At 45.6% G+C, this 21941-nt stretch overlaps 1 protein-coding gene and 1 non-coding gene across 2 annotated transcripts; one reads left to right on the plus strand and one right to left on the minus strand.

The window, feature by feature from the left end:
* Positions 1 to 806: 806 nt before the first annotated feature.
* LOC109737066 (bax inhibitor 1-like) lies at positions 807 to 9354 on the plus strand. Its single transcript, XM_020296290.1, has 6 exons — positions 807 to 917; positions 1475 to 1618; positions 2044 to 2135; positions 2357 to 2567; positions 9045 to 9200; positions 9235 to 9354. Exons 1-6 carry the CDS (start codon positions 807 to 809, stop codon positions 9352 to 9354), a joined length of 834 nt encoding a protein of 277 aa, XP_020151879.1.
* Positions 9355 to 17764: 8410 nt separating this feature from the next.
* On the minus strand, positions 17765 to 19670 carry LOC109737064 (uncharacterized). Its single transcript, XR_012200164.1, has 4 exons — positions 19289 to 19670; positions 18582 to 19198; positions 18253 to 18312; positions 17765 to 18129 (listed from the first exon to the last, which is right to left on the minus strand). It is a non-coding gene; the product is annotated as an uncharacterized protein (transcript).
* Between the last annotated feature and the right edge of the window lie 2271 nt (positions 19671 to 21941).

Here is a 21941-nt window from a genome sequence, read left to right on the forward strand (position 1 = left end):
ACCGTCGAACAAGACGGCGTCAGTGGGGTGGCGGCGCGGGAGGTCGGCGAAGAGCGGCGCGGCGAACGGACTCCGTGGGCGACGCGAGGAGTAGAGGAAGCTCCGACGCACTCAACGTGTTCAACGAAATGAGAAGCCAAACCAAGTGACTATTAAATTTTGTTGTTAACTCCTAATCATATGCATGTATGCAACCAAACGCCGGATCAAAATTGCATCTCGATGACAAGACCTCCTAATGCAGGCAACCAATCAAGTTGACATCTACATTTGTCACCTCGTTTTCCCTCAACCAGGACTTGCTCTGCCTGGCTCGTTTTTCCTCTCTGAGCCAGGCCCAGCAGCGAAAGTAACCAAACACGCCCTAGGTGACCGACGGCCTGTGAGTTATCATTCTGTGTGGATTGCACAGGGATTGTATAAAAAAAATCATCGGACGCACATGTTTTCCGTCCTGTGTGGGGAGGCGGCTGATGCATGTGCGTTATCAGGCGGTGGACCAGAAGAGTTTTCCGACTACAATTTTCTCAAGAAAACATGTTGAAAAGAAGACATGGCGTATACTCCGCACCAGCACCGGACCGCGCAACCCAGGAACACTTCCTCCGTGGGACCACGGTTTAGGAGTCATGTCCGATACGGACTAGGAGCAATCACCGATTCATATTTACTCCTAGAAGAGTAGGCTAGGTTAGCTTCATTATATATCTCTTTACCTTGCCCTCTCATGTAAATCGTAGTACCAGATCAATCATCAAATCAAAATCAATAAAGTACCAGATCAAGGACGGCAGTCGGCACGGACGATGGACGCCTTCTACTCGACCTCATCGGCAGCGGCGGCGGCCGATTGGTGTTACGACTCACACAACAAGTTCCGCGAGATCTCCCCCGCCGTGCGATCGCACCTCAAGCTCGTACGCGCCCCTCCTCCTCCTCCTCCTCCTCCTCCTCCTCTCTCTCTCTCTCTCTCTCTCTCTCTCTCTCTCTCTCTTCAACGAGGATTTATTTTCTTTAGGGTTTCACGTACGGGATGCGACGGCATTGATTTACGCGATTGCAATTTGGTCGCTGCCGCCGGCTGGTTTCGCTCCCCGCTGACTTGATGGTTTAGGGCTCGGCTCAGCGCCGGATTGGAGCTTACCTGTTGAAACTCTGTTGGTTGATTCGTTAGCTGGGACTGTGAGTGTGAGCTCGCTGTGCTGATTAACCAGATCACTCTCTCCAGAAAATACGGTCTTGAATGCTTGATTATCAACACTTCTCTCCATTACCTTCCTTCTGCTTATCTCTCAAGTGTTATGCACTTATGCTTGGCATGGACAGCAGTCATTTTCGCTTATACGTTCCTGCTATCATGTGTGGCGTTTTCAGCTTGGATATCAATTTTTTTTGTCACTATTAGAGTGCTTGAATGAGGTTTCTGTATTTCTACTATGCTCCGTAAGCGACTCAATCCTACTGGTTTCTGCAGGTTTACCGGGCCGTATGTTTTGCCCTGGTCTCGTCCGCTGTGGGTGCTTACCTGCACGTTGCCCTCAACATCGGCGGGATGCTGACAATGCTCGCGTGCATGGGAAACATTGTCTTGTTTTCATTGACGCCAGTCTATGAGGAGGTTTGTCCAGCTTTCTTCTCCTGACCTTGATAAATTGTTTCGGGTGGAATTTTTTTCAGCTTAAAGGAAATATGAAGGAATTTTGGCAGTTTAGTTTCCGGTGGATTTTTTTTCCTTTAGAGGTGTTCGGAGCAAAGGAAATTAAGCAGGGTAACAGTTCTTAGGAAAGAAATCTGAAATAAAACGCCCGCTCATTTTTTGCTTATGCCCCAACCCCAATGGGGGTTAGGGCGAGATTAGCTGCATGTGTCGTTTGCTTTTGTGGTTGTAGCTGAATGAAAACAAATGCAAATAAAGTTGCAGCATTGGTCCATCATAAAAAGAAATAGAACAGTACTGTTTGCATGGCTAGTTTCCTGTCTCCTCCTGGACATGTCAATCACATGATGCGCTGACTTTGTTGATGTGTATTTCCCTGTGAACAGAGGAAGAGGTTTGTGCTGCTGATGGCTGCTGCCATCCTGCAAGGGGCAACGATTTGCCCTCTGATTCACCTTCCCATGGACTTTGACCCAAGGTAAAGATGAATTTGTTTTTGCTGCTGTCTCAAATGTCTTGCACATAACAAATAGTTTAGGAGTAAACACTGCGGTAATTTGTTTTTGCTGCTGTCTCAAATGTCTTGCACGTAATGATTGTTTGTCAATTGGGCTTGACTTTAGTTTCTTGCTTTTCATTGCTCTAATTTATGTTGGCTGACAGGGCTGCCATAATATGGGTGTTGCTCTGCGCAACCAGCATCCTTGCAACAGGGTTTGTTGGAATTGCCATCGCATTAGGGTGCTTCTCTTGCGTCACCAACATTGCCAAGCGCAGTGTCACCAGCATTGCCAAGCGTAGTGAGTACATGTACCTCCTTGTTCTGCTCTCTTCTGACATGTCGATCCTGCTCTGGCTCCAGTTGGCCACATCCATCTTTGTCCTCTTGACCGGCAGCTTCATGGTTGAGGTAGGATACATACTGTGAAGCCACCACCCAGCATTATGTTGGAATATTAGGCAAGTTCATGATTAATTCCAGTAAATAATTCATGACTAGAAGAGATACTAGCATGCAATAATCTAGCAAACTAGAAGAACAGCAAGACATGCATAACAGCAGCAAACACGTAACAATAGCTGTAGAAACAGACATGAATAGAGGATGTTGGACGTACTGATCGTCAGCTATTATGGGTGCGACAGTGTTGATGACGATGTTGGCGACGATCTGCTGCTGACGGCGATGAATACGACGATGAGTAGCACCGCCCGACTTGGACGGAAGACGACCCGTGATGACGAATTTGAGCAGTCGCGCACAGCGCTTCCCAAAAACCTAATTCGTCCTCTCCCGGTGCAGGATCGCAAAGACGAACGGTTCCGGAGACCTGCTCTCCCACGCGCCGATGCATGCCGGCGTTTGGGATGGAGTAGACTACGATGGCGGCGCAAGTTGTGAGATGTGGCAAAACCCTAGGTGTTTTTTGGTGTGTATCTGGCCGCAGCCGGTAGCTGTATATATATTAGAACCAGAGGCGGTATTGTGTCGCGACCACAATCCCAAACCGACTCGGTTTCTAATTCGTATACTTACCGGACAAGAAATCAAAAACTTGTCTGCCAAGACATAAAAATAAAACGGCAAAAGGAAGCTGCGCTCCTGCAAGGAGACGGACCGGATTTCGGCGGACCATTCACGCGCATGTCGCATGTACGCGCCGCCTCGCCAGGCCAGGCCAGGCGAGGCGAGGCGAGCGAGCGCGCGCGTGTGGTTTTCCCTTTCTCTTCTCACACACCACTTAGAGTGGTGGAGAGAACCCACCCACTATATAAAGAGGTCCAACTCTTCTTCAACTTCCGGGGTGGGACTAAACTTAGCACCACCACTTGCCATTTTACACGTGGGCTTTGAGATTTCAGAAATTGCTATGGGCCTAGCCCATTAATTCTAACAATCCCCCACCAGATCTCAAATACCCATTTAGAGATTTGCCTTCTCTCACCACTTGTTTAATATACCAGTGTTTCAGCAGAGACTGTTAAGTTGAACTTCTGCCTAGAACTTTAAGCTACATTCATTCACAACTTGACAATGGACTATGCCTTGAATTGCTAGTTTTGTGTGAACAGGTTTCACTCAAAGTCTTAACCAGTACCTGACCGCCAGTAGGCTACCCCGCGGTTTGGAGCTTATACGTCATACTCCCTGGTCTCTTCGTGAGCTTACTAGAGATCACCCAAATCTCATAGACTGCGACGTTTACAGTCAGAACTCATATAGGTGTGTTCTTTCAAGACTGCTCTGTAGGACAGCATCTTTGCTAATTATAGCCAATAGAACCACATTAAGGCATGTTGGCAACCTGCCTTACAGATCTGAGCCTTACAGCTCTGAGAGTTTTGCATCTTCACTTGGCGACGATCATAAGTTATTACTCTCCTCAGTTAACCAATAGCTTGTTCTTCCCAGATCCTAATTCACGGGATCTCCGATCACAAAGGTTGGGTTACTACTATGGTGTAACATCTATGGGTCTCATACCCATCTCCCTCGATGCAATATCTATCACATTTCGTGATAGTCCCTTTGTAAAGGGATCTGCCAGGTTTTTGTCTGTTTGTATATACGTAACAGTTATTACTCCGGAGTTTCTCAACTTCCTGACAGACTTCAAACGTCTTTTCACGTGTCTTGATGACTTTGCATTATCTTTAGAATTGTTCACTTTAGCGATAACCGTTTGGTTATCACAATTCATAAGAATAGCCGGTACAGGTTTTTCAACAATCGGCAAGTCCATCAAGAGCTCACGCAGCCATTCTGCCTCAACAGTAGCTGTGTCCAAAGCAGTTAATTCTGCTTCCATAGTTGACCTCGTCAATATGGTTTGCTTGCAAGACCTCCATGACACTGCGCCACCACCATGAGTAAATACATACCCACTTGTTGCGTAAAGTACATCAACATCGGAGATCCAATTTGAATCACTATATCCTTCTAGCACAACAGGATGCCCTGAATAAGTAATTCCGTAACTCATAGTACCTCTCAGATAGCGCAAGACCCTTTCTAGTGCATGCCAATGATCATCACCCGGGTTGGACATGAACCTACTCAGTTTGCTCACAGCAAAAGAGATATCTGGTCTTGTAGCGCTAGCTAAGTACATGAGTGAACCGACAATTTGAGAGTATCTTAATTGATCTCTCGTTTCTTTCTTGTTCTTTCTGAGTGTCACGCTGGGATCATAAGGTGTTGGAGAAGGCTTGCTATCCATAAAACCGAATCGGTTCAAGACCTTCTCAACATAGTGAGATTGCGTTAATGTAATCCCACTCTCATCCTTAATAAGTTTGATGTTTAGAATTACATCGGCTTCTCCCAGATCTTTCATGTCAAAACTTTTTGATAGAAAAGACTTGACCTCATTAATTGCATTAATGTTTGTACCAAAGATCAGATGTCGTCCACATACAAACATAATATGACACTATTGCCCCCACCATGGCGATAGTAAACACACCTATCAGCCTCGTTAATGACGAATCCTGCAGAAGTCAGAGTTCTTTCAAACTTCTCATGCCATTGCTTAGGTGCCTGTTTCAGACCATACAAAGATTTTAACAACTTGCACACCTTTCTCTCTTCACCCTTTACCACAAACCCGTCAGGCTGATCCATATAGATCTCCTCTTCCAACTCTCCATTGAGAAAAGCTGTCTCTACATCCATTTGATGAATGATAAGACCATAAGAGGCAGCCAAGGAAAGTAACACTCGAATGGTGGTCATTCTAGCAACGGGTGAATAGGTGTCAAAGTAATCTTCGCCTTCTTTCTGAGTGTAGCCCTTGGCCACTAGCTGCGCCTTGTACTTATCAATAGTACCATCAGGCTTTAGCTTCTTTTTGAACACCCACTTACAGCCCACAGGTTTACAACCATATGGTCTATCAGTTAGTTCCCAAGTTCCATTAGAAAGAATTGAGTCCATCTCATTATGAACAACTTCTTTCCAATCATCTACATCCGGAGATGCATATACTTCTGCAATCGTCTTGGGTGTGTCGTCCACAAGGTATACAATGAAATCATCACCAAAGGATTTTGCAATCCTTTGTCTCTTGTTCCTTCTAGGAACTTCATTGTTATCCTTCTCAAGGACTTCCTCATGTGATTGTTCGAAATATTCATCAGTTGTACTAGATTCAGGAATTATCTCAGAAGAAAATCTAGCAATGCTATGCATATCTTTCATAGGAAATATGTTCTCAAAAAATGTTGCATCACGAGATTCCATTATAGTATCAACATGCATATCAGGTACTTCAGATTTTACCACTAAAAACCTATAAGCAATGCTCCGTTGAGCATACCCTAGAAAGACACAATCCACTGTCTTTGGTCCAAGTTTGCGTTTCTTAGGAATAGGAATATTGACCTTTGCCAAACATCCCCAAGTGCGCAAATAAGAAAGTGATGGTTTTCTCCCAACCCACTCCTCATAAGGGGGTTTTCTCCTTATTATTGTTGGGAACTCTATTCAGGACATGACATGAAGTCAATAGAGCCTCCCCCCACCATGCCTTAGATAAACCAGCAGTGTCTAACATGACATTCACCAAGTCAGTCAATGTGCGATTTTCCCTCTCGGCCACTCCATTTGATTTAGGTGAATAGGGAGGCGTCCTCTCATGAATAATACCATGTTCCTCACAAAATTCATAAAAAACTTTTGGAAAATACTCTCCACCACGATCGGACCTAAGACGCTTGATCTTTCTCTCTAGTTGATTTTCAACTTCAGCTTTATAATTTTAAAGTAGTCTAATGCTTCATCTTTAGTTTGCAACAAATAAACATAGCAAAATCTAGTCGCATCATCAATCAAAGTCATGAAATATCTCTTTCCACCTTTTGTCAACACACCATTCATCTCACAAAGATCAGAATGTATGAGTTCTAGAGGTGCCAAGTTTCTCTCCTCGGCAGCCTTATGAGGCTTTCGAGGTTGCTTAGATTGCACACAACTATGGCACTTAGAACCTTTGGCAACTGTGAAGTTCGAAATTAAACTCATGCTGGATAGCCGAGACATTAAAACAAAATTAATATGACATAAACGAGAGTGCCAAATACTTGCATCATCATTAACACTAGCACAAATTTGGTTTATTGACTTATTGCAATAATCTGAAAGAGAAAAGTGGAACAAGCCTCCGCACTCATAGCCTTTTCCTATAAATTGTCCAAATCTTGACACGATTACTTTATTGGACTCTAAAACTACCTTAAATCCATCTCGACATAGAAGGGAGCCGCTAACTAGATTCTTGTTCATAGTAGGGACATGCTGCACGTTCCTTAGTTGCACGATCTTTCCCGAAGTAAACTTCAGATCCACCTTGCCAATGCCACGAACAGAAGCATGTGACCCATTCCCCATTAGGACGAAAGAATCCCTTGCGACCTGGTAAGAAGTAAATAGGGAGATGTCAGCACACACATGAACGTTAGCACCCGAATCAATCCACCACGAAGATGATTGAAATACTGAAAGCACAATAGGTAAATTACCATACCCATCAGTATTGCTAGCGGTCACCATGTTGACAGTCTTGGAGCTTGTTTTCCCTCTGCGGTCTGCACGTTCAGGGCATTCCTTGGAAAAGTGTCCAGGCTTCCCACAGGCGTAGCACTCTAGCTCAGCCTTGTTGAACTTCTTCTTCTTGAAGGTAGTAGTCTTGGTAGGCTTGTTGAAAACAGGTTTGTTCTTCCCTTTGTTCTTGTTCTGTGGGTACCTTTGCACCATGTTAGCAGTAGGCTGAACCTCACCTCCTTTTTCAGTAGTATCTTTAGCCCGAACTTTTTCTTCAACATCAAGAGATGCAATCAGATTTTCAACTGATATCTCCTGTCTCTTATGCTTCAGAGTTGTGGCGAAATTCCTCCATGAAGGAGGCAACTTTGCAATCATGCACCCAACCACGAATTTGTCGGGTAGAACACATTTAAGGAGTTCAAGTTCCTTCACAATGCATTGTATCTCATGAGCTTGTTCAACCACAGAACGGTTATTCACCATCTTGTAGTCATGAAAACTCTCCATGATGTACAGTTCACTGCCTGCATCTATTGCACCGAATTTTGCATTCAGTGCATCCCACAGAATCTTTCCGTCATTTATGTGCATGTACACATCACACAGACGGTCAGCAAGAACACTCAGAATGCATCCCACAAACATAGTATTGGCTTCCTGGAATTTTCTCCGATCTTCGTCGGTCATTCCCTCTGGAGCACCAACACTAGCATGGAAAATTTTCAGAGCAGTAAGCCAGAGCGTGGTCTTCACCTGCCACCTCTTAAAGTGCACACCGGTAAACTTATCCGGCCTCAGTGCATCAGCGAATCCAGCCATAGTTAACTCAGGAAATTGCCTATAATTAGGTTTTTGGATTGTTGGAATATTAGGCAAGTTCATGATTAATTCCAGTAAATAATTCATGACTAGAAGAGATACTAGCATGCAATAATCTAGCAAACTAGAAGAACAGCAAGACATGCATAACAGCAGCAAACACGTAACAATAGCTGTAGAAACAGACATGAATAGAGGATGTTGGACGTATTGATCGTTAGCTATTATGGGTGCGACAGTGTTGATGACGATGTTGGCGACGATCTGCTGCTGACGGCGATGAATACGACGATGAGTAGCACCGCCCGACTTGGACGGAAGACGGCCCGTGATGACAAATTTGAGCAGTCGCGCACAACGCTTCCCAAAAACCTAATTCGTCCTCTCCCGGTGCAGGATCGCAAAGACGAACGGTTCCGGAGACCTGCTCTCCCACGCGCCGATGCATGCCGGCGGGATGGAGTAGACTACGATGGCGGCGCAAGTTGTGAGATGAGGCAAAACCCTAGGTGTTTTTGGTGTGTATCTGGCCGCAGCCGGTAGCTGTATATATATTAGGACCAGAGGCGGTATTGTGTCGCGACCACAATCCCAAACCGACTCGGTTTCTAATTCGTATACTTACCGGACAAGAAATCAAAAACTTGTCTGCCAAGACATAAAAATAAAACGGCAAAAGGAAGCTGCGCTCCTGCAAGGAGACGGACCGGATTTCGGCGGACCATTCACGCGCATGTCGCATGTACGCCTCGCCAGGCGAGGCGAGGCGAGCGAGCGCGCGCGTGTGGTTTTCCCTTTCTCTTCTCACACACCACTTAGAGTGGTGGAGAGAACCCACCCACTATATAAAGAGGTCCAACTCTTCTTCAACTTCCGGGGTGGGACTAAACTTAGCACCACCACTTGCCATTTTACACGTGGGCTTTGAGATTTCAGAAATTGCTATGGGCCTAGTCCATTAATTCTAACACATTATCCATCTTGGCTGAATGAACATGATACAAATGCTTCCGTGCCCTGCAGGTCTACTCTGGCATCTTGATCTTCGTGGGATACATGGTGTACGACATGCATCAGATCGTTGAGAGGGCACACCGCGGTGACATGGACTACATCGGACACGCGCTCACCCTCTTCACCGACATCACCGCCGTCCTTGACCGGATCTTTATCATAATGGTGAGGGTGGTGATATGTTCCACTCCAGCTCAAGAACGCAGGAGACAAGTCCGAGGACAAGAAGAAGAAGAGGAGCATGTTGCAGCCCAACAATGCATGCATGTCGGCAAGGAGTTGTGATTTTGCTAGACATAGTTCTAGTGAGTTGTATTGAGCTGTTTTTTCAGTCCAACAGGAGAGCTGTTGGTATTCATTGATAGGAGAGCACACTGTACATGGGACGTTATAGGGTTGAACAGAGGGGAGCCAGTAAATTAAGATACACACCTACTCTCACGACACAAGCTGCACAACACCCCGCAAAGATCCACAGTTGTAGATCATCTAAAACCGTATGTGCGTTTACACTAGGCAGTCGATCAGCCCGCTGAAAAACGCTTCAATTCCACTCCTCAAAACTTCCCAGAGAGTGTCCATATATAGCGATCTGGGTGGCTTGTCTGCATCACAAGGCTCGAAGAAGCTGGTGCGCTCTTCCAACCGCATCAACGACCTCGCTCGAGCGCTGCCATGATCCACATGCAAGGGCAAGGGTAGTTCAATGCATACTCACAATGTCCTTCTCGCATGAAGAGGAGGAAAAGACGTAGTGGCTGAACAGGAGGATGGGCATCATGAGTTTCTTGGCACAAAGCACACAAAGGTAGTTGTTGTGTATGTTGTATCATTCATGTCGATCCACCGCCGAGAGACACCGATAGAGGAGCAACCAAACAATACGCCACCTACTGGGGGGCAGACCTTCCAAACAATACGGAGGGTTGATGGCGTGATTCCTTGAAACTGCTTTAGGTGAGGGAGAGTACCATCTGAACTGGTACGGGACGAGAGTGACCGCGAGACCGCAGGCACGTAGGTTAACAAAATCCTAGAGCAAAGGCGAAGTGACCTATCCATGAAGGTAGTGAGCCCAGACGCTAGACGCCTTCATGCAAAGCATCCTTCAGGCTCCGATTCTTTCTACGGGAGAGAGCGTGAAGCACCGACCCAACCTAGCAAGTTGTGGCGCACCACCCCAGGCACTAGACCAAAAATGCGGAAGGGCACCATTCCCCATGGTAATCTGAGTAGCTTGCGCGAAGAATTTAAAGTCAGGAGGAGACCAAGGGGTTCCGGGATGGATGCGATGTCTAGATCATTGCAGTGGATCGGAATCGGCAGACTCTTCGACAGATTGATAGTTGCATGCAATATTAATGGCAAAAGCAAAGTTAAGCATGAAACTAACAATATCGATGTTGGGCCACTTCACCGTGGCCTAGTTTTATCCATGTCCACCAGAATCTAGGCATCTAGTTATGTTATATTCCATCAATAACAGAATTGAGGAAAAGTAAGAGCTACAGACAACTCCATGTGCACCTCGTTTTCCGAGCGACTTCGGTAGACACTGAGCAAAGAGAGTGCCATGTGGCACCACCATTACCGTGGCCGGCCGTCATACACCTTAATGTAGCCGAGAACCCCGAGTTTGTACGAGAAAACGTACTCATCTTACGTCGCATTGCTGAAATGGTGTAAGACGAGTCGTCGTTGCCAAGTATTTAGCCTTAAACGAGTATTTATCATACTCAACAACGTTAGTTTTCCTGTAGGGGCTGCTCCGTTTCCTTTAGATGTAGGGTGGTCCTTAATTTAGCAAAAAATCGACGAAAGAAAAAACACAGTTTTAGTACATGTATCTCCAAACCCTAATGAAACAGCAAAATCATTGAAGTGTACCCAAATAACATGTTGGAACATCTTGGATACTAAACTAAGTTATCAACTAAAAATCTAACAATTCGAAGGGCTTCTACTTGTATAAAAATGACAATCTTATACAATATGTTGGAAAAACTCAACTTAAAAATAGAAATGAACAAATAAATGAGAGCAAATGGGAGCAAGTTTGATACGGCATATTTCAGTGACACAAGTGCGTAGTGAACTGAAACTGTAAGAGGGTAACTGACATAGAGCGCATGAAATAAGAAAGAAAGATAGTCTTTATTAGTATTCACTAGTTAATTGCATGTGCATTGCTACGGGTGATAATGTAGCTAAATGACAAATAGATGTCTAAATGACATAGATAAGTTCAACTAAACTTTAAGAGTGTGGCACCAGTCTTGTTAATCAATAGTCTAGTTTCACTACCACGGCAACATTTTTCTCCCGCGCTTAACCTGGTGCCGCCCCTATTTGCTCAAACAATATCTTTCTAGAGCGTAAGTATCAAAATATTTTTACTAGCAAAAAGTTGGAAACAATCATCCCAAGCACAAATTAAGATGGGTAGCGTTGGTGGAATGGACCATCAAGCTCATGATTGCCCCCTCCTTCGCTCGCTTGTTTTTTTTCTTCACACGCTTGTTTACATTTTTCTTTGGCTTGGTTCACTTTTGTTTTTCACTCTATCCTGTTCATGAAAAGCAGTATATCTGTTTTTTTGAATAAAATAATAAAATTAAAAATGTTGTGAATTAAAACTGTCTACAAATGTTAATAATGGATATGTCAACTCAAAAAAATCATGAATTGGAAAAAAATCATGAAGTTTACAAATGCTCTGAAATCATTAAAATTTTTGTGAATTAAAAATCATGGATATAAAAAGATAGTAAAGCGATGGAATCAACTAAAGCCATAAGGAGGGTTCCCGAAACCAGACCAAAAACCCTCCCGATCACTTCCCCTATGAGCTAGTGGGCGAGCGCTATCATAAGGTTGTGGTGGGCGACACGTATCTTTTCCAGGCAACAGGCGGGTATTGTTCGTTGGCCACCGCTGGCTGTGGACTTAACCGACGAACGCGGAAGAGGCTGCCTAGCTGGGTGTTTCCTATTTGTGAATATTTTATCAAATAATCACCAATTCGCATGGAGCTAGTGCCAAAGACAATTGTTGTTACCTCTTTCTACATAATTTCGGATTCTGATATTAAGGAGTTTCGAGCTTTATTTTTTTGGTTCTGGTCTAGGTTTTTCTGGGTTTCATTTTTCATGTTGTTTCAATTTCCTTTTTTCTATTTTTTTCTTTCGGCTGTTCTATTACTTTTCTATAAATGTTCAATTTTTTAAGCCAAAGTTTGTTCAGAATTTTAAAATATGGCTCATGAATTTAACAAATGCTCAAATTTTCCATTTTTTTATTTTAATAAAATTATTACATTTAAAATTCATGTAATTTAGAAAAATAAGAAATTCCAAAATAAATTGCATTTTTAAATAGTGTTCATAAACATTTTAAAATGTGTTCTAGAAGTGTAAAAAATGTTCAATTTTCCTAAATAGCAACGAATTTTTGTAAAAATATTTTTTCAAAAAATGAATGAAACAAAAAATTCTTAGAAATTTTTTGACTGCTAGAGTACCCGGAGGTCTAGTCGTCATTTGACAGACTTGCTACTTGGATGTCCCAAGTAAGACGGCGTGCTGTGCGTGTGAAGCGTCTAATAGGGGCTCCGGCTAACCGTCACAGCCGGCTAGGACGAGGTTAAGACACATAAGGGATGGCGAGGGAAGGAGTGGAGGGCTGCGCAATGGCTCAGCGCTCTCTTTTCTCCTACACTCTTTCCGATCACCCCCTCAACCCATGTCAGGTCAATGATAACCTCGTTTGTTCAGCCCCATATGTCATTCATGAAGACACAACCTCCAAATCTTTAGAGCTTTGTTGTAGTCTACAATTGTTGCATGCATGCGGCACTTGGAGCTTGCAGGATCTGGTTGTACGTAGCTCTACTCTATTGCATCCAAAAAATAGTAGATTTTTTAACACAATACAAACGCAAACGCTAATATATTCGTGCATACACTCACATTTATGGGGCTGAGAGACTGAGTCTGCATATCATCTTTAGATTTTACGGAATCACCATAGACGCCTCGTAGTCGGCGGAACATCTCCTCCCACTGAACGCGCACGTCGAAAATTCTAAAATAAATTCAGAATAAATGCGAGCACCAGGACATGTGGGTTGGGGATACCACTATCCACCTAACCATTCAATCACAGGTTGATTCGATAAGAGCAAGTACAATTGTGGGATTATAGCCCGCTTACATGGCGATTTTGCCTAGCTATACGTGTGCTCCTAAACAAAAACAATAAATATGAAGAAAGAGATAGAGAAAAGGTGAACAAAATAGTACTCTAATGGTCAGCCTTATAGCTAACTTTATTGTATAAGTAATTATAAATGATGACTATAGGTGACATGACAACATCACATAGCCAGCAGTTGGCTATAATATTAATCATACTCTAAATAGTAGTATTCTACTATGGCATGCATGCAACACTTGCAGGATTCGGCCGTTAGATGCACAATGTTAGACGCACAGTTAAAAGAAGGCATCGGTGTGTGCTCTTGGACGGGGTTGCATGCAACAACGACTGGTCTTAGATGATGAGGTGGGTGAGTAAAGCAATTAATGACCATGACAACTCCAAGAACTAAAATGTTAGCCATGAGGTTGTTGCAGAAAAGTTCCAGTAATAGTCGATATTTTACTAATTTTCAATTTTGCAAAGTTCAATACACGTGCACTCATGTCTACTACTCCCTCCGTCTCGGTGCATTAGGCATGTAACGAAAATCAAATAATCCCAAAAAACTAAGACGCGAAACAGCAGTACCAGTTGCATGCATATTAATTAGACTCCATCTATTAATTGGAGTATCAATGCTTGCAATTTGTGCAGCACGCTCTTTGGATTTGAAAAGGACTCCTAACTAGTAGCACGTTTTTAGTTGAGAAAGGAACGACGTGTTTGGCTTCTTCTACGATTCAAGTTTTCTCCCAGCCCAATCTCTCTTCGCGCCTAGTTTCCGGTGCACCTTCTAAGATGCTTAATGCATCTAGACGGAGGGAGTATGTATTTTTGATTGAGTTTTGTGGGTGGTGGTAAATTTCGCTCTTGTAATATCTCGTTGCAGTAATGGGACGACATTAAGTAGAGTACGTGGGGCACATCACGTGTTGTGCATGCCGACAGCCAACAACTGGTGAAGGTCCAGGGTGCATGATGAAAAGTGGGCACCCTCACCTCGTGTAACACGGGTCGACAGCCTGCATTTGGTGCCACTGCCAACATGTCATTGAAATCAAGGAGGAGGCCAGACGGAGAGGTCCAGGCAGTACTACAAATCGCACTACCGTATAGTTTTTCCTGTTACTTTGTCCTTGGACCGTGAAGTAAGAGCAACCAAGCTGAGTTACAATATGGGTAGCCTCCGTAACGAACGTGAAGTGCATTCCATATGCATTTGGAGGCTGGCTAGGCGATGTGCAAACTCAGAATTGCCGTAGATATAATCTTCATAACTTTTTCCTATGTGGGATCCATTTGTCATTGGCTATAAGACCTCTTTCTTCCCAACGTCTACAATGGAGGATTTTTTGAACTACATACTAACATGGATTTCAACAAGATTTTGACTTGAATTTCGACTTCAACAAGGATTGCTACTAGGATTTTAACGATCATTTAAACTATGATTCTCTACTACAATTTAAATCGTGGGCTTTTCCTTCCTTTGGAAGAGACCTTGCAGGCGGGGAGGATTCGACTTTCACGGTCACGCGGTCGACAAGCGCATGTGTGTCCTGGACGCGGGATAAGGACACAATTCCGAAGGCCGATGTGAGCGCGTCGCCGATTTCGGCCTAGGCGGCCGTCAACATCCAGTCAAAATAGGCGATGGCGGAGGGGAGGTGGGCACAACCGACAGCTGATTCACCCTTACTGTGTGTGTCCCCCTCGACCCACTGGGAGTACTCCCACTCCCTCTACTCTCTCTCATCGCTGTGTTGTTCGGTCTCGTCGGGAAAAGGTCTGCGGGGAGGGCATGGCTAGGTGATGGGGGTTTATATACCCATGAAAGGGCGCGATCTGGCAGGAAACAGGGGTAGAATTGGCGCATGTGTGTGGGAATCTGGTACAAACACCACGACGACCATTAATGTGCACTCTTCCCGGTGGAATAGCGACTATGCCATTGGAAGCGACAAAAGAGGCAACCATACATACGACATCGCCATTGACCGGGCTATGTACGTGCGAGAGGAAGAGATCGGGCTCAAACTTTCCTCCCTCCGGAGTAGTTGGGGAGTGAGACCACTCCATATGAGCGCCCCCACCAGCCTCCAAATATGGTGGCTAGGACGCTCGGTTGGTAGAGCGCTCCAAAAATTATGCAGGCCGAGCAGTGTATGATGACTCTTCTAGAGCGGCCTTTTCTGCCGCGATCGCTATACTGCGGGTTTGTTTGGCAGTGGGACTAATATGGCGACTCTGTTAGAGATGCTCTAAGAGCATCTCCAACGCGGATGCCCAAACCTCCACTATATGTTCACACCGAATGGCCCACACACTCTTAGAACTTCAATGTGGCTAAGGATGACAATTTTACCCATGGTACAGTACCCGCATGTTCAGGGTATGGGCAGAATTTTATACCCATGGGTAGTACCATACCCTACCCATTAAGTCATGTGTAGGGCACAAGTATAGCCTTTTATCCATGGATATACCTATACCCTACCCATTTATACTGTCATGTGGACCTTACCCATGACTCACAAGTTTACCTATGTTAAAGTTGTGTCATGAGCTTGTGAACCTATGTTAAATTTGTCGGCTATTGTCAATTTGAATTGAGATAATTGTCATGTACTCATCTATGATTTGAGATTAATGTAAAATTGTGAATAACTTGTGTACTGTTTGACCTACCCATTGGGTACCCGTCGGGTATTGGTACGGGTAAAGTTTCATACCCATGGGTACGGGGTATGGGTAGAACTTTATATCCATTTACTAAATAGGTATGGGTATGGTATTGCTCTACCCGCCCCATACCCTACCCATTGTCGTCCTTATGTAGCCAACCATTTCGGGGTGGGCCGGTACAAATGTCTGAAAAACCTTAGTCGGGCTGCAAATCGGTTGGGGTGGGGTGGGGGGCTCTAGGTGAGTCCGGCCACTTGCCACATCATTGTCCGACAACCCAGAACCACACAAAACCCAATCGAAACCTGCACAATTTCACAATCTGACCTCTCTCCTTTTCGCGCCCATTACCGACACTCGACCGATGACTCTGCCCCACTATGCAGTCGCCCACGCCCTCTCCTCTCTTATCCACCACCGTGATTAATCCGCTATATCTCACCACCATGTTTGTCATACCGCCTAACCCATCTGCGTTCGCATTGCCGAATATAGACACTATGAAATGCCAAGACCGATTCATGAGGTCAAGCGAGAGGAAGAAGGTACAGGCGGCCGTTGAGGCCGCGAAGGCTCAAGCCCCTCCTGCAGTGCGTACCATTGTACCATTGCCGCCTGCCCACCGAATACAAAGTGTCATACTACATCGCTGCCCTGCAATCCCATCAGTCAGGCATGCAACAATCGTCGCAATATTTTTCCGCATCGTCCACCAGCGGTGGGTCTCTAGCATGCACCTCAACCTCAGAAACGACTATGTCTTCACCGAGTTGTCGATGCTTGACAGTTGAGGTTCTGTCCGAGGAGCTACCCAAGCGCGTCAACGGCGGGTGAGGAGGTGATGATGATTATGATCCACAACCATTGTAGCCACGAAAATGGACAACTAGATGACACTCCTAGTTGTCGCCGGTTTCGCAACAGCCATTGCTCGATGACGACACAAAGAAAAATATGAGTTTGTCCTACTCAAACAAGGAGGACAAATTATTGTGTTTGGTGTTGTTGGATGGCGTGGATCAAAATGCCTCAACATTTTGGAAGAGGATTCATGATTTCTGCAAGAAAGGAAATATCCATAATCGTAATCCAAGCTCGATAAGTCATCAATGGCACATCATTCAAGAGATCATCAAAATAGTTTTGTGGTGCATATGCACAAACGCAAAATAGGTGGCCAAGTGGCGTCGGACTCCATGAGCTCATATGTTTTTCTCTACATTGCACTGTTTTGAACATGTGATTGTATTGCTTTGCTATCCCGGATGCGCCTCCGCTTTGTATCACAAGAACGAGGAAACTAATTCACGATGCTCCATTGTTGGTGAAAGTTGAGCGGGAAATGCAAGTGTAATTACATTGTCAATTCCTTCAAGACCAGCTATGCCGAAGGGGATGGCGTCGATGATCCATTCATTGTGATGAGGTCGAGGGGGTAGAAATGGGGTGCCGGACAATTTAGAGGACATATTGGCGAAGGAGGAGGCATGAGCCAAACACAACAAGCTCGAGGAAAATAAGGTGGAGATATTTAACATGTTCATGGAAATACCAAAGCAGAAAATGGAGCTCGGTGAGAGGAAGCTCCCGATCAGGAAAGCATGCGACGAGCACAAAGTTGCCAACGTCTAAATAGATGCGAGTTGACAAAGTTGACGATCAAAATGGAGCAAAAGCTTTGCATCCACCAAGTTTATTGACACCTGTAGACATGACTGAAACACTAACTGACGGTCCATGATCTGATAATTTGTAAGTCAAAAGACCCTTGCCAACCACAAGATGGCTTACCTTGTTAAAAAGAAAAAGAAAAAACAAGGGCTCGCTAGAATGAAACACTATAATAATATGCAATTTAAACAAGATTTCATTAAAAGCATGAAGTCATCATGCCGTACGCCAAGGATACAACATAAACATTTAACATGATGAACACTAAACATCCTCGCAGAAGATGCATTGTACATCTCATGATATTATTGGAAGTACTAAAATTGAAACGCAAGTAACATTTGACATCTACACGTTCCGGATGTGATATCCAATTATTGAAGGCAGCATCAAAACTCTTTCGCAGGCTTTTGAGATGCAGCTCCTTGGCTAACTCGTTAAGCGTCACGGACTGTTGCAACTTCGGCGTTATTCCTGGTGCATAGATCGTGGCATCCACCGGTGCATCGTTCCATTGCATCGTCGGTACCTCCAGCAACTGATCAAGAAAATAATTTAATCAGGTGATTCATGCGAGTAAGGAGTTAATAGGTGCGACTTTTACTACAGTATGAGCCTTTTTTTGGTGATTGACCAAGTAGCAAGCGAGTGAGAATCTTACCAGATGTGGTTAATTTGTTGCACAAGGAAGCCCTGCACCCCAGCTTGCAGTAGTTGACGGCTGTTTCCCGGTAGGCAGCAGCGTATATGCATGTAAATCAGTAAATGTAACCAAGCAAAAATTAAACATATATCGATCCATCTGTTGCACTACAAATATTCAACTGGAGTTCACAAGCTAGTACTTAAGAACAAGTTCCATCGATCTCTTCTTCCTACCATGCACGATATAGCTAGGCAGATATATTTTAACTGGAGTTGCAAGCAATTGTTTATGTGAAACAGAATTAATACGTACGACGAAAAGGAAGGGTCAGTCATTTCACATACCTTGCAGTGCTGTCTCTATATCTATATAACCGGACTTGCATTCAAATCCAGCGTCGTCTGATATGTAGCCAGCAGAAACACCGCAGCACTCTGAGACGGTGCTATCAGATTTGGCGCGGCAGTCAAAATAGGTAGGGACTGAGTCTAGATGACAACAGCAATGGGAAGCTTGCACTTGCTGGGTTTGCTCTATGGCCACAAGACCCACAACTACGAGTATCAACGCCAAGGTCTTGACATTGTTGCCCCTCATCATGACCATGTCCAACTTCTTAATTGTTGGTAGCCGAACACAGATTTAAGGGGCAGGATTGAAGGAAGGGGTTCGAAGTGACTTATATGAGATGATGAACCAACGCTTCCCTAGCCACTATTTATAGGAGGTCTAGGGCGAGCTAGTTACCTCCTCCGCTCAATTATTTCACATGCGAGTGAAAAGTGAGATTTACAGAGGGAGCATCTTCAGTGCTGCTGACCCCTCCTTTGTGGGCACCGTACAGACATTGTCAAGCAACGACATGTCTTTCGGCATCTTCGAATCACATATGCATGTCTTTTTTCTCCTGGATGGAGCGAAAATCACATATGCATGTCTTCAAATCAGATGCCCTGCCTTTCTGAACAAAAAGGAAAATTAACCCCTTAGATAGTCCGAAAAGAAATCCTTTTTTTCATAGCTTATGGCAGAAGACAGGTATAGTACTAACATTCAGGGTCCATCTATTTGGAGCAGGTTATAGATAGATAGTGAAGCCAAATACAACATTGATGTTCATGGTTTTGGGACTTATATGCCCCCAATAGTGCAGGAGGAGACTGTCAAATGTGTTGTTGCAGACCCCGGACGAGCTCGCCGCTCATCTTCTCTCACTCGCTCGGACGAAGGTGAAAAAAGGAGCACACTGGATTTTTTGGCGTACAAACGCCCCGCCGCACGAACGGCGCCTCGGCCGCACAAACGGCCTCACTTTACTAGGCACATACCCGGGCACGGCAACGCACCGCAGCCTACTCAGAGGAGCTCTCTCACAGCCGACTGGGCGCGTACCACGGTTCCGGTGGAGACTACCTCATCTCTGGCTCCTAGGCTCGGCTCATACCGGCACGATTCGATCAGTACATGGAGAGAAGTATTTATACCCAGGCTAGCAGGCGCATGAACACCTGCCACTCTTGGCCACCCACGCACACGTTCAACACTACCTGGCCTAACCTCACGCAACGGCCACACACGAGCTAACCAGCTAACAACCATGCATGCACACGGTCTCATCCAGTCCTATGCATGTGCTAACTGACTAACTACACGCACAACGTCCGCCGGTCGTGCTAGTTCTCCACAACGGCACAACCACGTCCGCCAACGCACGCGCTAAGTCAAGATTAATGTCAGTCATCCCCTAACTTGGGAATTTCTGTTTCACTGCCTCTGTAAAGAAATATAATAGTGTTAGAAACATCGGCGGAACAAAGGAGGGTCCCCCCTCCCTGCATGAAAAATATTGCAATCTTCCGGCTAATTCTAAACCCCCTGCTAATCTTCCGGCTTCTCTAATCTCTCTAGCCTTTCTGCCCCTCCTTCAGTTTGGTTCAGGCTCCGCCACTGTGTTTACAGGTATAAAGTCTAAACCAAAGTTGTGGTTGTCACTCATTTGGAATGACAGACTTGTCAAACGAGATATGTACGAGAAGATAGATAAGATAGATAGCCGCATGGTAGTTTAAATTCTATATTCGGTTGTAACTACTTATCTCCTGTACTTCTTCTCCCTCAAGTCATGTATCTCCAACAGAATTGTACGCGTATCAGGGACTCGCAATCCCCTATATAACACGTACCACGTCCCCCTCGAAGGGTAAGACGTTTCTGCTCCGCACATGGTATACAGAGCCTCCTCTTCCAATCTCATCTAGCCTAGCTCATCGCCATTAGTGCCCTAGCCATGTCTTCCTCCGGCTCCTCCCACCCAAACCTCAACCAACAGGTCACGGAGAAGCTTACCCGCACGAACTATGTTCTGTGGCGCGCCCAGATCGTGCCGCAGTTGCGGGGCGCCGGTGTCTTTGGCTATGCCGACGACACCACACCGGAGCCGGCCCGACTCCTCGTCACCAAGGACAAAGACGGGAAGGAGTCCTTGACGCCCAACCCTCTCCACCCAATCTGGGTACGGGAGGACTAGCAGGTACTTGGTTATCTGCTCAACAATCTGTCCAAGGAGGTTCTCGTGTAGGTGACCGTGATCACCACGTCGCCCGCCCTCTGGGCTGCTCTGGCGGGCATGTTTTCGTCGCAGTCCCTCAGCCGGGTGAACAACATCTGCACGGCCCTCATCAATGCGCAGAAGGGGAACTAGTCCGTTGCCACCTACTTCGCCCACATGCGCGGCCTCGCGGACGAACTCGCCGCGGCCGGCAAGCCTCTGCAAGATGACGAGTTTGTCTCCTACATCCTCCATGGGCTGGACATGGACTACCAGCCCCTGGTGTCCGCCCTCGATGCCCGCATCGTGCCTGTCTCCCTCGACGAACTCTTCTCCATGATGAGCAACTTCGACCAGCGCGTGGCGCTCTTCCAGTCCTCTGGCGGCTTCAAGTCGTCGGCCAACGCCGCCTTCCGCGGCCGCGGCGGCGGCTCCTCTCATCAGCGCGGATCACCTCGCAACAGGGGCAAGACCTCGGGCGGGAGACACGGCAACAGCAACTCCAGCACTCGCGGCGGCGGACGGCCCTCTTCTGGCAACAACAGGGGCCGTCGCGTTGGCTCCACGAGGTCACGGCCAGATGCACCTCGCTGCTAGATCTGTGGTAAGCTAGGGCATATGGCCAAAGACTGCTGGTATCGCTACGACGACGACGGCGACTCCTCCCAAGACGAGGACAAACTTGCTGCTGCTGCAGATGGCTCCTATGGGATCGTCACCAAATGGTACGTCGACAGTGGCGCCACCAACCACATCACCAACGAACTTGAAAAGGTGACAATGAAGGAGAAATATCGTGGCAAGGATCAAATCCACACAGCTAGTGGTGAAGGTATGAGGATTAACCACATTGGTCACTCAATTTTTCATAGCCCCCTAAGAAAAATTCATCTTAAGAAAATCTTGCATGTTCCTAGTGCCAATAAAAGCCTTCTTTCTGTTCATAGAATTGCTCTTGACAATCACGTTTTTCTCGAATTTCATCCATATTTCTTTTTGATCAAGGATCAGGCCCCGAAGACAATCCTCTATCGAGGTAGATGTGTTCGAGGGCTTTACCCGTTGATTCCGGAGCGCACAAGATTCAATAAACAGGCTTTTGGTGTTGTCAAACTCTCGTCAACACGATGGCACGATCGTTTAGGACATGTTTCTT

Source organism: Aegilops tauschii, chromosome 1, assembly GCF_002575655.3.
Source record: "Aegilops tauschii subsp. strangulata cultivar AL8/78 chromosome 1, Aet v6.0, whole genome shotgun sequence".
Lineage (NCBI taxonomy): Eukaryota > Viridiplantae > Streptophyta > Magnoliopsida > Poales > Poaceae > Aegilops > Aegilops tauschii.

Excerpts from the sequence above, each read along its gene's own strand:
- LOC109737066 (XM_020296290.1), top strand. The coding sequence starts at position 807 with ATGGACGCCTTCTACTCGACCTCATCGGCAGCGGCGGCGGCCGATTGG. Across the intron at positions 918-1,474 it reads TGCGATCGCACCTCAAGCTC|GTTTACCGGGCCGTATGTTT; the intron begins GTACGCGCCCCT and ends TGGTTTCTGCAG. Across the intron at positions 2,136-2,356 it reads CCCATGGACTTTGACCCAAG|CATCCTTGCAACAGGGTTTG; the intron begins GTAAAGATGAAT and ends CTGCGCAACCAG.